Here is an 11952-nt window from a genome sequence, read left to right on the forward strand (position 1 = left end):
TTTGGAAACACTTATATATTAATTTAATAGTTCAAGATTATTCCTATGTTCTTGTAAGATTTAGTTAACAGCTCAAGGTCTGTCATTTCATCAATACGGTTTTAATGAATTTGTCCTGAATCAATTCCTTACTTGAAAAAGTAACCAGAAACCCTTCCTTGAGTATACTCTTATATTGCTAGGGCTCCATGAAATTAATTAAAGGTAAATGGTTTAGAGGCAACACAAAGAACACTGCTCATGTAAATTCTTGCTGTTCTGAAGAATAATAACCCCAATAAACCCATAGGTGACATAAATGGCCAAATTCACAGCAATATTTAAACAAGTATACTTACCTGGGATGATAATAAATAAAAATCCATCTGAGGCCAAAGCAAAACATTGAATCCTAGGGAAAGGTATTAGTCTCTCTGGGTTGCGTGTCCTAGCCTTGATAGTTTCTGATCTCTTGTTTCTAGAATGTAAACAGGAGAAGCACTTACTTTGTAGAGCTGCGGACGTTGTGTAGTAGTTGAAAGGCACAAGGGATACTATGTAATCCTCAGAGAGACTTGCCAGCATGTCACCTACGAAGACTGTTTTTCCCACTCCTGCATTTCCTACTAGCATTAGTGGTTTTCCTTTCTCAAGCAAAAGCTCAGTGAAATATCTAAGCCGAGTTGTCTCTGATGTGTGAACCAGAACTGTCTGGGGAAAAAACAGCAGAAAAGAAAGGTCTCAGAGAGAGAGAGAGAGGCATTCCAAAATTTTGTATCTGACCCAACGTAGTCACTTTAGAATTAAGAGCCAAAGAATTTTTAGTTTAGGTTGACACCCTGTAGAAGAGATTACACCTAATTTTCAGTTTTGAATTGTCACAGTTCATAAATCACAGCTGTAGGACAGCGGTTGGTTAATGCTGTTAAAGTGCCATAGCATAAGCAACCAATTTATATTTTCCAAATTAAGTACTAGCCCCCAAGTATCCCTATTCACAGAACACTTCTCTGCCCAATCTTGTGTTAGGCATAGAGGAGAATACAGTCATGTATAAGAAACTGTCCACCACTCTTCAGGAACTGACAAAATGTTTGAGAATTGGGAGCCACACAAATGGGAGCAATGCCTTGGCTTGGTTAGATTAAATTGCAAAATGATTAGGTATAATCTAGGCTAAAGGAGTTCAGTCAGCCCAGGGAGAGAGACCAATTTAGTGGGAAAGAGTGGCTTTGAAGTGGGACATTCACAAATCCAAAGCACATTTGAAGCTTATGCATTGCTTTATTAAAAGTTAAAGCTTAGGGCCGGCCCAGTGGCGCACTGCATAGTGCGCCGCTTAGGAAGCGCGGCGGCGCTCCCGTCTGAGGGTTCAGATCCCACATACAGACCGGCTCCCGCTCACTGGCTGAGTGAGGCGCCGGTGCAACACCGAGGCTTGCAATCCCGTTGCCGGTCCCCGGTCCGGTACGGGGGCAGCACTGAGGGTTGCGATCCGTTGCCGGACACGGAAAAAAGACAAAAGACAAAAAAAAAAAAAAAAAAAAAGTTAAAGCTTAATTTTCATGTTCTGAAAATTGGCTATTTACTTATTTATATACCATATTGTTTTACAAAGAATCTGAATTGGCATATAAAAATACAATAAAATGAAGAACACAGATAAATAAAAATCAAACTCAGGGAACACAGATAAAAATATAAGATCAGCACAAGGGGTCACAGATGTAGATGTACAGGAAATAGAATCCTGCACAATGATTAAAAGATAGTTGATAATTTGGATGCATTTCTTAATGGACACACATCCCTTGGAAGGAACCAATCCCCCAACAACTTGAATTTAGACCTCTAGCTTCCAGAACTGAGCGTCAATATATTTCTGTTATTTAAGTGACCAAGTTTGTTGTACTTTGTTATAGCAACTCCAGGAGACTGATGCATTGGGTTTTCTGTTATTTGACACTAGCTACCTCCTAACTAATGCAGTAGAAATCACCTGTATTCCATTGATAGCACGCTACTTGAAATAATAAGATTCAAATGAATCAGAATGATGTGATTTTAAGAAAGAAATATAACAAAAAGGAAAACAAATTGAGGCAGCATAAGGTGATCAAAGAATAACTTGACTTAAGAGAAATGCAGAAGGGCAACGCAGAAAGAGAGACAATGAAGAAAAAGAGAAAGATTCATTTCGATTTGTCAGCTGCCATGTGCACTGGAAACACGAATCGAAGAGATTAAACATACTCATCTTATGGCTGGAAGGTAAAAGAAGGAAGCTAAAAGTGAAAAGTGCCGCTGAAGAATGTATAAACTCAGAAATAAGAATCACTGAACTAACAGAAAGATGCCTCCAGTTTTCACAAAACTCAAAGTTTCTAGGAAAATATAAAGAAAACTGTTAGCACAGAATTAAGTGAAATTAACTGAAATATAATAGCTATCTCACTAAGCATTCCTATAGCTGAGATTCTCTCTCAGAGAAATTTGTATGTTGACCATCGTCAAAATAATTTATGTATCAAGAAGAAAGACTGATAAAAAAAATAAAAAGTCTCCACTCAGCACATTGTTTCTTAAATATTGTTATGTTCCATACCTACCTGCAAAGGTACATCTGGATCCATAGTAAACTGGGGAATTTTGTCAGCCCAAGGTGAGAATTTCTTAGTTTTGTGGTCCAGATAGTAATCAAAGATTGTTCCTTGGGATGGAAACTTCACCGCTTTCATCTCTTTATGCCACCACCGACTGAAGTTGGCCTGATAATCAGAAAGCTAAGGAGCACAAGAGTAATCTTTATTGCAAACTCGAAGGTAATTTTGAAATATACAAAGCCCCTCCAAATCCTGCTCAAACACATTTGCAGTGTGCAGGATCATAATTACAAATGAAGCCCCTGGCATGGGACTGAGTAACTGACCCAAGATAAATAACTAGAAATAAGTTATAATGACAATCATAGAGGTAGAAAGCTATAATTGACATATACCTATCAGGTACCAATTTTGTGGAATAATTATTAACTTCAAAAGCAAGGCAAAGTTAGGTGAACCTCAGATTAACACCAAGCTATCATGCAAATTACCACGGGAGGTACCACAAGACAGTGGTTATCAAATATTGGTGCTGATTTCTACCAATGTTCTCATCAATCGATGGTAAAATGAGAAACATAAGAACAATGGAGTAGTTCTGAAAACTGGTAACACTATTTGATTTAAATACTGTCCTTCATTCTAAGCATATAACCTCCTTAGCCCCTTTATTGTTATAATTCCTTTCCTCTGTAAAATTATGGTGATGGCAAATAGTAATTTTTATAAGTGTTCTTACTTAGAAAAATAAATGGCTGGCAACCCTGTTTCATTTCCACAAATCAGTATTAAAACTTTGTTGATCTTTGAAATTCCAAATCTGGGAACCCCTCTGTGAGGGGTGGAGAAATGGAAAAAGGCATGGACTCGGTTTCCCAGCAGAGCACAACTGAGAGTTCCAGCTGAAAATCCTATGGAGACCAACTTCCTTTCTCCAGAGAGGACTGTGGTGGCAGGGAACAGCCTCTCTTCACTAGGAGGTGCTTGTTTTTCTATGATGATAGGTACAAGCCCTTTGCTGCTAGATTAGGGTTTAGAAAATAGAGGAAGGGAAATGGCAACTGTGTACCAACAACTAACAACCCTCTTCTATATCCACAGCAGGACCTGGCCCAGTGACGCCTATATCCACAGCAGGACATGGCCCAGTGACGCCTATATCCACAGGAAGACCTGGTCCAGTAAAAGCAGAGTTTGCTATGAGGGTAACAGAGGCGGCTTATTTTAATTGGACGTTCAGGGAACCCACCTTTGAGAACAGGCACAGACTAGGCAGAAGACCATTCCAGGAAGAATCTAGCATATGCAAAGATCTTGTGGTATGAAAGAACTGCTGTGGGCAAGAAACAGCTGGTGCAGCTGGGGTTAGGGGGCTGCTGGGGAGAGGCGGAGGAAGAAGTAGGAAGAGCTGGGCAGGGCCAGATCCAGAGGGTTTGTAAACAGAATTAAAATTTATCATTTTACCTTAAAGGCAATAGGAATCCATCAAAGTATTTTAAATTCTGGAATATACTGTATGATTCAATTTATATTTAAAAAATCACCCTGCTGAGTGGATAATGGGTTATGGGGGAAGTGTTTGAGCAGCAAGAACAGTGAAGAGGCCACTTTGTATGCCCAGTGAGAAATGGTGGCCGTTCATGGGAGCTACGAGACAGTTCATCTGAGACCCACTGTGGAGGTTGTTTGCAATGGCCTGGGTTGAGAACACAGGTCCTGAATCAGTCTGTTGCAGTTTGAACCTGGTTCAGGCACAGGTTAGCTTTGTGCCCTTAGGCAGGTTAACTTACCTCTCTAAGATTCAGTTTCTTATTTGTAAAAGAAGAAGAATAGTTGAACCTATCCATACAGGTTTTCATTGTTTTGAAGATTAAATGAGATGGCCTGTAGTAAGCTCTGAGTATATTCCCTCCATATGATGGGCACTCAATTTGTTGAACTAACAAATGGCTATACTAAGAATGCTTCTTATAGCTGCCTTATTCAAGTTTCCAGCTTCATAGGCTCTTTTGAATACTTCATAGAGACCTCTTGAAAATTTAAAGATGATTATGATGTTGACTATTAATTGGGGAAGGAGTGTATAGGACAGAAAGGTGACCAGTGATGCACAGCTTCTGGCTTAAAAAACTAGATAGTGGCTGCCATGTTCATAAACTGGTGATTAAAAAAGGACCTGCTGGTGAGGCATTACCATCGGGAATGGAAAGATCTCACCATCAGCATCCTACCTGATTTTAAAGTCCTGGAGAAGGAGGGACCCTGTGGAAAACATTGAAAGAAAAACCCTGGCAGGAGGAAGGGGCTTGTATTGTGTCTTCATGTGGCCTCCATGAGCAAGAAACCCACACGCATTGTAAACTGTGCCTTTGGGAAAACTACAGGAGGTCACCCAACACCAATACTTGACTCTCACTGTAAGGAAGATGGGCTGCTATCCTTTAGAAAGCACTTGGAGGTTACAGAAGGAAACTTGGCTTCTGAGAAGGGCTGGAATAAGATCTAAGAGACCAAGTGAATGCGATTTATTTATAGATATGAGTTGTGGTAACCTAGTGACAAGAAGCAGAACTGACCTACATGTTATATCAACCACTCATTTTAGGATCTACAGCGAGTAAGTTGACGGAAATATGGGTCACTCTCGGCTGTGAAGCCTTGCAATGTAAATTCCCTGTTTATGCCTGGAAAGATTCAGGATGTCTAGAAGACACGTGTCATTGGTTTTTAATGTAACAATGCAGGGGTAGCTGTAGCAGCACTATGACCACGAGAGGTCCCGAGGTACCATTGAAGGCGTGGCCTTTGGAGAAAGACAAGCAGGTGGGAATCCCAATGCCATTCCTGCCAGTGTGACTTTGGACAAGTTGCTTCTTCCCTATGGGCTTTACTTTATCTGCACAATGAGGATACCTTGAAGAATTATTGTAAAGATTATTTGAGAAAAATCTGCCCACAGTGGTGCATAGCAGAGATTCAATCTGCAAATTTCCAAGTCTGAAACACTCCCACTTTGTACCTGGTAAGTCTAAGCAGTTTGCGTGTATGGGGCAGGGGGTGGGGTGGAGTGGGAGGGTACATATGCAAGTTCCTGCCTTGTGTTTTCCCACAGCGAATCAGAAGCTACAAAAAACTGTGTAAGACACGCTGCGTAGGCATGACAGCTTCACCTTAAGCTGGAGGAAAGACCAATGAAGAGGAATTGGCTCAGGCTGATTATAGCTCACCAATGGCCACCCTGGAATTGTGTGTGAGACTGATGAGAGGTAAGAGAGACTAGAGACAGAGAGACTAATTTGAAGGTTACTATATGCTACAGACTTAATTGTGACCCCCTGCCCCCAAATTCATGTGTGGAAGCCCTAACCCCCAATGTGATGCTTTTGGAAATGGGACATTGGGGAGATAATTAGGTTTAATGAAGTCAGTATGGTAGGAGTCTCATGATGGGATTAGCCCTTATAAGAAGAAACACCAGAGAGATTGCTACCTTTCTCTCTCTACCACATGGGGATATAGTGAGAAGGTGGCTGCCTGCAGGCCAGGAAGAGAGCCCTTACCAGAACCCAACAATGCTGGCACCCTGATCTTGGACTTCCAGCCTCTAGAACTGTGAGAAATAGATTTTTGTTGTTTAAGCCACCGATGGAGAAGAGGGGACAGACTTGATAGCTGTTTTATAAAGTAAAATTAAAAGGGCTTGAGATCATGGGATGTAGACATTTGAAAGAATTATGTCTCCCAGGTTTTTAACTGGAGCTACTGGGAGGAATACATCCCTGGGAAATAAAAAGAATAAAGAGGAGGAACAAATTTGGGTGTGGGGCAGAGGATGAGGTCTACCTCACAGGCACATTGCATGTGACTTGCCAGTAGAAGAGCATGCTGCAGGCGATGCTCCAGAGGCAGTGGAAACAGAAGCTTGAGCTCAGAAGAGAGAGTTGGGTTGAAGGCCAGGAATGTGGCATTGTCAGCCAGGGTTAGAACCATCAGCCTGTATGGGACTGCCCAGAGAATGCCCGGGCTTTGGGGAGAATGGGGCAGGTAGTATAGATTTATGACAACAAAAAGATATGGATCACATGTCATAATCCTCCACCACTCTAGCCCACTCTGCAAAAAAAAAATTGGTTCTGTAAAACATTAAACATACCTGATCTTGTACCAGGGTGCCTCCAAATGCCCAGATACAAGCAAAGACAAAATAGACTTCATAAACTTCTTTTGGACTGTCAGAAGGTACATTTTCAGGAGTCAGCAAACACTCCAAAAGAGCACAAATAGTCTAAAGAAAAAGAAATGGCCATTGGTTTACAGCAACATTTTTAAATAGTGGTGGAAGTTCACAGGACTTTTTTAATAACTCCACTTTATCCTTAAGAGATTATATAATTTTTCTCAGTTCTGTGATTTGCTACATTGGGAGAGACAAAAATCACTGCCTCAGGCAAAACCTCTGTCACTTTTAACCGAACTCATATTGTAGGTAATAACAGATTATTTTAAAAACTAAAAATCTAAGTAATCCAATTAATAATCACTGTAAATACCAGAAATATATATAAGCAAAAAGAAAAATATATATCTATATTCACTTTTTTATAAACAGGAAATCATGCTACACATGATATTCTGTAACCCACTCTCACTCACAAACATACTGAAGACGTCTTTCCTTGTCAACGCGTGCTGCTGCATGATACCATTGGGAATGAACGTGTAAGATTGCACTGGACGGACAGGCATTTACTGAACTATCTCCCTCTTGCTGGACATCAGGTAACCGACTTTCCATTAGTGCTCTGGCAGTCCCTTTTCTTACCTGTTGTCATAAATTTAGCCTGTGGCATTTTTTAGACACCAGACTGAATTTAACTTTGGAAGAAACACTGTCCAGGAACTTGCTCTTCATACACTCCAGGTGAAACGTGCTCTGTTGGTTCCAAACATACCCCCGTTCAGGGCAACCACATCAATAATGAGGCAATGTGGCCACTGCAATGGCCTTTATCATATGAAATAATAACCAGCCATGACATGTTTAGGGGCTAGTTCTCTAAAGCACAAAATAGTTGTCATTGATTAGCATTGTCACAGACTGTAAAAACACAAGATAGTCCCCCAGTTTTTGGAGGCAGCATTTGGGTTTTATCACTATCACATACACAGCAATGTCAGCTATAACAAACCAAGTCAGTATTGTGTGTGTGCCTTTCCTTTCTAGACAGGAAAGATGGGGAAATGCTTTTCATTTCAATATGAGGGCACTTCAAAATGGTTGTAGAAAAATAGAATTGAAAGGCAATGCTAGTATTTCCTTGAACTTTTTGAAGTACTTTTGTAGTTGAGCACCTGTTATATTTTTAAATCTTCTCTCTTGATTTCTATTATTTCATATTGTGCCACATTTGCCAATTTGAAATAATCTTTTGACAGAATAAAACTCACTAATTTGTTATCAAGATAAATAGTATACAACTCTGAAGCTTTGCTATTTTGAATAGAAGCCATGTTGTTCTAAGAAACTGTTAAAATCAAAATAAAAAAGACTGAAGGGTTGCAATGTGATGTTATCTGTCGACGTGAACATGCTAATAAGTCATATAATTCTATTTTCACCCAAACACAGTACTTAAAGACATTTTGAGCTCTATTTCAGCAGCTAATCAAAGCATGCTTTAATGCATATTCTGAGAGAATTAATACACTTTACCAATGTAAAAAGTTTCATACATCGGCAAACAGAGTGCATTAATTTCTTAGGTAGCCATTTTAAGCTATTCTCTTTTATACCCATTTTTTTTCTCAAATTCCTGTACTTATAGGTAACCACAGAAAAGAGACTACTCTATAAAACAACAGCTCAAAAGGAGCTAGGGATTAAATTCCATTTCTGAATCCTACAAAAGGAGGAAATGAGAGCAAAAGTCATATTAATTCCTATTGACCTATTTTCACACTACTCTTGAATGGAAAAGTTCACACCACAGAGAATCACACAAATATACAAGTCAACTTGAGAAAGAACACGATCATGCTTTTTGCAAGTATTGCACCAGAGGCAGTCTAATTAGGCTAACTACATAATTAATTCATTATGAATAAATTCAGACCTGCTTTCAGAAATAAATTATACCTCAGATAATTACTGTTGAAGACTATCGTTTACTTAATTGGTGTGTGAATTACCCAAAAACCTGAACTTTCTCTTCTTATAATGGTTGTGACTATTTCTAATTTAGTCTCAAACAAATTTGGTTACGTAGTAACTTAATGGTAATAAAGTACTTAGAAACAAATTTTGCTCCTATAGGAAAAAAAAAATGTTTCTAATTGTAAACCTTTTGTGAAGTTTTATATTTGTAAGGTCTGGGGACAGTTTTTCTTCATGCCAAGATTAAGATCACAACCCACATTTCTGTGTGCTGTGAATTATTTTCATTTGCTTCCATGACAACATATTATATATACCCCTCACTCTTACTGGCAGTCTCACAATGAGGAAAAATTTATCCCTGGAATATTATGAATTCTTCATCCAGATTGACATGCTTTCGGGAATATTTTTGGGAGGCAGAGGCCTGTGGGGGGTGGCACCTACATGGTAGGATTCAGATGCTTTCTCTTTCTCACTGGCCAGCATCTTTAATTGCACAGATTTATTTTATTCAAAAAACATGCTGAGCACCTTCTCTGGGAAAGTTATTTAGGAGCTAGAAAAATAAATAAGGCTGTTGCAACTTTGTTCTTCTATTCCTGGTCAAATATACTTGGGAGGAACACAATAAACACATATTTGGCACCTGCTATGTACTAGGAACTATGTAAATCTCTCAAAATACAAAAATGAATAAAACATGGCTTTCACAATCTTGTGAAAGAAACAGCCCACAAACCCAAATGACAAAGAATGTGATAGTGTGTGACAGAGGTTTGCAAAAAGCACCAGGAATATGACGGCAGGCCCAGTAGGGTTGGAGCAATGTAACAATTCCAGAAATCCTTCCATGTTCTTGGGCAAGCAAAAACTTCCAGCACATGACTGCATCAGGACTAGAAGGTTAAATGGTGTAACCAAAGACAAACCTGCACCAGGCTACTCTCTGGAATTGAAGTGATGGTTTTAAAGCTTGTTCTCAGCTTCTCCAAGCATGCAGGAACGTATTTATCAAAAAGAATAGTTAAATTGGCCTTTTCTGATTGATGCCGCCTTCTGTCTATCCAACTGGCCACATACCTGAGAAGGAACACAGAAAAGCTTTTATTGAACACGAGGCTTGAAAAGCAGAGTTTCACTGAGTCGAAAGCTTCCCCTTCAACACAGCTTGGTGCACCACTACACGGACATGTTTCGTGAATTCATTCTATTTTTCAAACTGCAAATATTTTTAAATGGCCCTTTAAAAACTTATTTTAATGGCCATTTTTACCTTAATGAAAAGAATGTAAAAGCAATTCCTAACAGCACTTAAGAGGCAAACATAATAGGGTATATAAGTAGGCCATTACTGAGCATTTGTAAGGAGTACAGTATATCATTTCCTAAAGGACTGAAACTATTTTCATGATGTAGGCCTTATTTATGAAAATAGCTTGGGATTTTCCTTGATTAATCTTGACATCAATTGTTTAGTAATGAGAAATCAGTTACAAATAAAGAGGTGACAGTTCTATGGAGCTATTTCAAAGTCCCTCCTTTTCCACTGGACTCCAACCTAATATAAATAATGTGTTTTCAGTAAGTGGCTCTGATGTGGTATCTCATGCCTGGGTACATGTTAATCTGAAGCTTTTAAAATGTTATCAATTTGATGTATTGAACATCTCTAATGTCTTAATAAAATAATACTTATCAATAAGATAAATTGTGACTTAGTAGTAGTCACACATAGTAGTCTCTGGGGTAAAACTGTATGATATTAAATGAAAAATAATTGCTCAGAAAGTTCTCATTAAGTAGGAAGCATTGGTAATAAACATGTTTTGCAGCCAGCAGAGAAGCAGTGTGACCACAGACCAATTATGGCTATATCTCACTTTAAGCAAATCAGAGTTTGCATTTTGAATATCAGAAGAAATTAAGGAAAGATGCTTAACTTACAAGGGGCTCATCTGCTTTTCACGAGGCTTCAGAATAGGGTTTTATTAAATAGTCAACTACATTACATTATGGTTAGATTTACAAAATATCAACTGTCAAAACTTTCTCAGGTCCAAGAGGAGTGGTTTTCAGTGGAAGTCCAGTTGCATGACAGTAATGTGACAGATTGTCTCTGGATGGTAGTGGGCACCATGGAACAATGGAAAGCAGGTGTTAGTGACTGGAGACAAAGGCATGAAGGCCCTACCTACCCTCCCTCACCTACTGATTTTACTGCATATCAGCTGCCAGAAGTGCAATCTTTGTGCCCAGAGCTTATGGAGGAGAGGGAAGAGGATTGCTTAGGGAGATGGAACTCTAAAGCCAGACTGCCTGGATCTGTATCCTAGCTCCACCATTTTTAAACTGTCTGTAAATGGACATAATATGATCTTCCTGTGGTTGTTGTGAGGATTAAACCAGTATGCAGGTATAAAGTGCTTAGTTTAATATGTGATGTATAACAAATTCTCAGTAAGTGTTCCTCGTTAGCACAGAGTTGGTGATATTGGGAGACCTGGGTTCAGATGCTAGCTCTGCCTCTTTGTGTATCTCCTAGAGGCAGCATTGTCCTTTAGGGCACAAGAGTTGCTAGCTAGGGCTCTAATGGGTAGAACAAATTTCACAACTCAGCAAGGATTCCTAGGAGCATTAGCCTCAAAATAGCCCCAGAAGGAGCAACTGAGCTTTGCAATTAGGGAACTGGTAATAGCTACTTCATTGAGCCACACTGACAGCAACCAAAGTCTCAAAGAAAATATACCAGGCCCATTAGCAAATGATGCTATTGTACAAATGACCTCTCCCAAAGTGAGCTGCTCCAGGAGAAAGTGAGCTCAACCAAACCAAAAGACATGGTAAGAGCTGATTCTGCCCAGAAATAAAAGGCCAATAAATGACCTCCGACCTCTCCCGAAGTGAGCTGCTCCAGGAGAAAGTAAGCTCAATCAAACCAAAAGACATGGTAAGAGCTGATTCTGCCCAGAAATAAAAGGCCAATAAATGACCTCTAAGAGGGGTCAGTCATACATAGGGAGTAAAAATATCTGTATTGGAAAATACAGACAGTTTAAAATTTCATGTAGAATTATTGCTAAGCTTCCATAGTTTGGAATAAAAATAGACATTAAAGGACAGCAAATTTTAGAAGGAGAGACTATTATCTTCAGCAATGGCAAACACTGAAGATATAGATCTCCATTTGTTTGCAATTCTTTCCACTTCACTTCA

At 39.3% G+C, this 11952-nt stretch overlaps 1 protein-coding gene across 1 annotated transcript in view; it reads right to left on the reverse strand.

The window, feature by feature from the left end:
• DNAH11 (dynein, axonemal, heavy chain 11) overlaps positions 1–11952 on the reverse strand; it is a 364599-nt gene that overhangs the window by 176124 nt on the left and 176523 nt on the right. The window contains exons 47-50 of the mRNA XM_008573669.1: positions 9669–9819; positions 6736–6867; positions 2589–2762; positions 486–690 (exon numbers count right to left, since the gene is read on the reverse strand). Of these exons, the coding sequence (XP_008571891.1) occupies positions 486–690; positions 2589–2762; positions 6736–6867; positions 9669–9819 (662 nt within the window). The remainder of the gene's footprint in view (positions 1–485; positions 691–2588; positions 2763–6735; positions 6868–9668; positions 9820–11952) is intronic.

The sequence above is a fragment of the Galeopterus variegatus genome, unplaced genomic scaffold (assembly GCF_000696425.1).
Source record: "Galeopterus variegatus unplaced genomic scaffold, G_variegatus-3.0.2 Scaffold949, whole genome shotgun sequence".
NCBI classification, from domain to species: Eukaryota; Metazoa; Chordata; class Mammalia; order Dermoptera; family Cynocephalidae; genus Galeopterus; species Galeopterus variegatus.